General features: G+C 67.0%; 1 protein-coding gene across 1 annotated transcript in view; it reads left to right on the forward strand.

Annotated features, from left to right (window-relative positions):
* Nucleotides 1-3,792, forward strand: part of COLGALT1 (collagen beta(1-O)galactosyltransferase 1) — an 11,857-nt gene that overhangs the window by 6,231 nt on the left and 1,834 nt on the right. The window contains exons 5-8 of the mRNA XM_026048149.1: nt 1,673-1,996; nt 2,082-2,188; nt 2,819-2,951; nt 3,715-3,791. Of these exons, the coding sequence (XP_025903934.1) occupies nt 1,673-1,996; nt 2,082-2,188; nt 2,819-2,951; nt 3,715-3,791 (641 nt within the window). The remainder of the gene's footprint in view (nt 1-1,672; nt 1,997-2,081; nt 2,189-2,818; nt 2,952-3,714; nt 3,792) is intronic.

The raw sequence follows: 3,792 nt of genomic DNA on the forward strand, positions 1-3,792 counted from the left end.
GTCTTGGGGTGCCCCTGGACACTTCCCAGCCCCTTGGATTTCTTGGGGTGCCCCTGGACACTTCCCAGCCCCTTGGATGTCTTGGGGTGCCCTTGGATCCCTTCCAGTCTCCTGGATTTCTTGGGGTGCCCCTGGAGCCTTTGCAGCCTCCTGGATTTTTGGGGTGTCCTTGGATCCCTTCCAGCCTCCTGGATGTCTTGGGGTGTCCTTGGATCCCTTCCAGCCTCCTGGATGTCTTGGGGTGTCCTTGGAGCCCTTCCAGCCTCCTGGATTTTTGGGGGTGCCCTTGGATCCCTTCCAGCCTCCTGGATGTCTTGGGGTGTCCTTGGATCCCTTCCAGTCTCCTGGATTTCTTGGGGTGCCCCTGGAGCCTTTGCAGCCTCCTGGATTTCTTGGGGTGCCCCTGGAGCCTTTGCAGCCTCCTGGATTTCTGGGGGTGCCCATGGAAAGGACCCCGGGGTGGGCGCAGGATGCGAAGGGGGCAGCGGCGCCTCCGGCCTCCCCCTCTCCCACCTCCGCTTCCCACTCGGAAGGTGCCGCGGCCGCCGCCTTCCCTTCGGCCTCCCCCGCGCCGGCCTCGCCGCTCCGGAGCCTCCGGAGCCTCTTGGAGCCGCCTCTCCGTGCGCCGTCCCCTGCACAAAGGCCCTTTTTGGGGACGAGGAGGCTCCGCTGGCGCCGAGGAGGCCGGCGCCTGAAAGACGCCTTTGTGAGCATCAGCGTTCCCGGAGGGAGCCGCTTCCAGGCAGCCTCGCCTTGGGAATGCGCGGCTCGGAGGCCAGGGAGGCCCTTCCAGGTTCCTCTTTGCCCCGGCCATTTGCAGGGTTCCTCCTTGGTTCCTCCTTGGTTCCTCCTTGGTTCCTCCTTGGTTCCTCCTCCGTTCCTTCCCAGGACACGAGTTTCCTTCTCCTCGTCCCCAAAAGCCGCGTATTCCCACAAATTCCCCTCCAAGACGGGTCTCCCATCCGGACGGTCTCTCATTTGCTCTTGGATCCCAGCCTGGGCAGCTCTTGTGCGGGGAGGCAAAACCCGAGGGGAATGAGGAACAAAACAGGACCGTAGGGAGAGGGATCCGCGGGATCCGCGGGATCCCCTCCTGCTGGGTGGATATGGGGGCGCCAGCGGGTGTTAGGAGCGGGGGGCTCTGCTGCTCCGGCAACAGGTGGTGACAGTCGCAGGGCAACAGGCGGTGACACTCGCGGAGCAACAGGCGCGGAGGTGACAGTCGCAGGGCAACAGGTGCAGAGGTGACACAGGGCAACAGGCGGTGACGCTCACGGAGCAACAGGCGCGGAGGTGACGCTCGCGGGGCAACAGGCAAGGTGATGCTTGCAGAGCAACAGGCGCGGAGGTGACAGTTGCGGAGCAACAGGCGTGGAGGTGACACAGGGCAACAGGCGGTGACGCTTGCGGAGCAACAGGCGCGGAGGTGACAGTCGCAGGGCAATAGGCGCGGAGGTGACAGTCGCAGGGCAACAGGCAAGGTGATGCTTGCAGAGCAACAGGCGCGGAGGTGACAGTCGCAGGGCAACAGGCGTGGAGGTGACACAGGGCAACAGGCGGTGACGCTTGCGGAGCAACAGGCGCGGAGGTGACAGTCGCAGGGCAACAGGCGGTGATGCTTGTGGAGCAACAGGCGTGGAGGAGACGCTTGTGGGGCAACAGGCGGTGACAGTCGCAGAGGAAGAGGTGCGGAGGTGACAGTCGCAGGGCAACAGGCGCGGAGGTGACGGTCCCAGAGGAGCTGTCGTGTTGCCGGGCGAACGGGGCCGTTCCTCCCGGAACGGGGCCGTTCCTCCCTGCGTTTCCCGGTCGTCCCCGCGCGCTCCCGCTCGCCGCGGCGGGCGGAGGCGCCGGGCTCGCGTCCGCGGCGCTTCCCGAAAGCTGGAACGCCAGCGCCTTTCCCTGCCGCGCGCCCGCAGTGAAGAACCCGCCGGCGGAGCCGTCGCGCTTCCTGCCCGCGCCGCCCAAGCGCCCGGACAAGATGGGCTTCGACGAGGTGAGCGCCGCTCCCGCGCGCGCTCCCGCCGGGATGCCGGGGCCGGGCGCGCGCGGGAGCCCCCGGCGCCTCCCGCTTGGCGCAGGTCTTCATGATCAACCTGCGGCGGCGCGCGGAGCGGCGCGAGCGCATGCTGCGGACGCTGCGCGAGCAGGAGATCCAGTGCAAGGTGGTGGACGCCGTGGACGGCAGGTGCGGAGGCTGGGGAGATCCCGGGGGGAATCCTGAGGGGATCCTGGGGTGGGGGGGATCCCGTGGGGGAATCCCGAGGGAATCCAGAGGGGAATCTCGAGGGAATTCCATGGGGAATCTCGAGGGAATTCCATGGGGAATCCCGAGGGAATCCCAAGGGGATCCCGCGGGGGATCCCGCGGGGAATCCCGAGGGGATCTCGAGGGGATCCCGTGGGGGAATCCCGCGGGGAATCTCGAGGGGATCCCGCGGGGAATCTCGAGGGGATCCCATAGGGGGATCCCGCGGGGAATCTCGAGGGGATCCCATAGGGGGATCCCGCGGGGAATCTCGAGGGGATCCCGCGGGGAATCTCGAGGGGATCCCGCGGGGGGATCCCGCGGGGAATTTCGAGGAGATCCCGCGGGGAATCCCGGGGGGATCCCGCGGGGATCCCGAGGTTGGTGGGAGCCGGGGCGGGACGTCCGCGTGCACTCGCTATCTCAGCGCCGCGGGCCGCCCGTCCCCCCCGTTGAGTCGGTCCCGCTCCGATTCCCCCGGGAACGGGGGGAGCCGCCCGGGAAGCGAATCCCGCCGCGGATTCTCCCTGGGGAGCTGCCGGGCGCCGAGCCCGTGCCCGCTGCTCCGCAGGGCCATGAACAGCAGCCAGGTGGAAGCCCTGGGCATCCGGATGCTGCCCGGCTACAAGGACCCCTACCACGGGCGCCCGCTCACCAAGGGCGAGCTCGGCTGCTTCCTCAGCCACTACCGCGTCTGGCAGGAGGTGAGCRTCCCACCGGGAAGCTGTCCCGGGAATGGGGCGCCCCACGCCGCACAGTTCCCCGGAAAGGGGTTCTCCATCCCTGGAAAGGCCGGGATGGGATCTTGGCGGGAGGCTCCTTCTGTGGGTGGTCCTGGTGGGAGAAATGAGGAGAGGGTCTTGGGGTGGAAGGAGAGGTCTCGGGGTGGAAGGAGAGGGTCTCGGGGTGGAAGGAGAGGGTCTCAGCCTGGAAGGAGAGGTCTCGGGGTGGAAGGAGAGAGTCTCAGCCTGGAAGGAGAGGTCTCGGGGTCGAGGGAAGAAGGTCTCAGGTTGGAAGGAGAAGTCTTGGGTTGGAGGGAGAGGGTCTCAGGTTGGAGGGAAGAGGGTCTCAGGTTGGAGGGAGAGGTCTGGGGTTGGAGGGAGAGGTCTCAGGTAGGAGGGAAGAGGGTCTCGGGTTGGAGGGAGAGGGTCTTGGGTTGGAAGGAGAGGCCTCGGATTGGAGGGAGAGGGTCTCAGGGTTGGAAGGAGAGGGTCTGGGGTAGGAGGGAGAGGGTGTGGGGTAGGAGGGAGAGGTCTGGGGTAGGAAGGAGGGTCTCGGGCAGGAGGGAGAGGTCTGGGGTAGGAAGGAGAGGTCTGGGATAGGAGGGAGAGGGTCTCAGGTAGGTGGGAGAGGGTCTGGGGTAGGAAGGAGAGGTCTGGGGTAGGAAGGAGAGGGGCGCGGTGGTGGCTTTGGAGGGTTGTTCGGTTGGCGTTGCCTGTTCAAGCCCGCCGCCGTGGGGCATGGCAGGTTGTGCAGAGGGGGCTGCGCAAGTCGGTGGTGTTCGAGGACGACCTGCGCTTCGAGATCTTCTTCAAGCGGCGCCTC

The sequence above is a fragment of the Nothoprocta perdicaria genome, unplaced genomic scaffold, assembly GCF_003342845.1.
Source record: "Nothoprocta perdicaria isolate Ctin4 unplaced genomic scaffold, notPer1 scaffold_513, whole genome shotgun sequence".
NCBI classification, from domain to species: domain Eukaryota; kingdom Metazoa; phylum Chordata; class Aves; order Tinamiformes; family Tinamidae; genus Nothoprocta; species Nothoprocta perdicaria.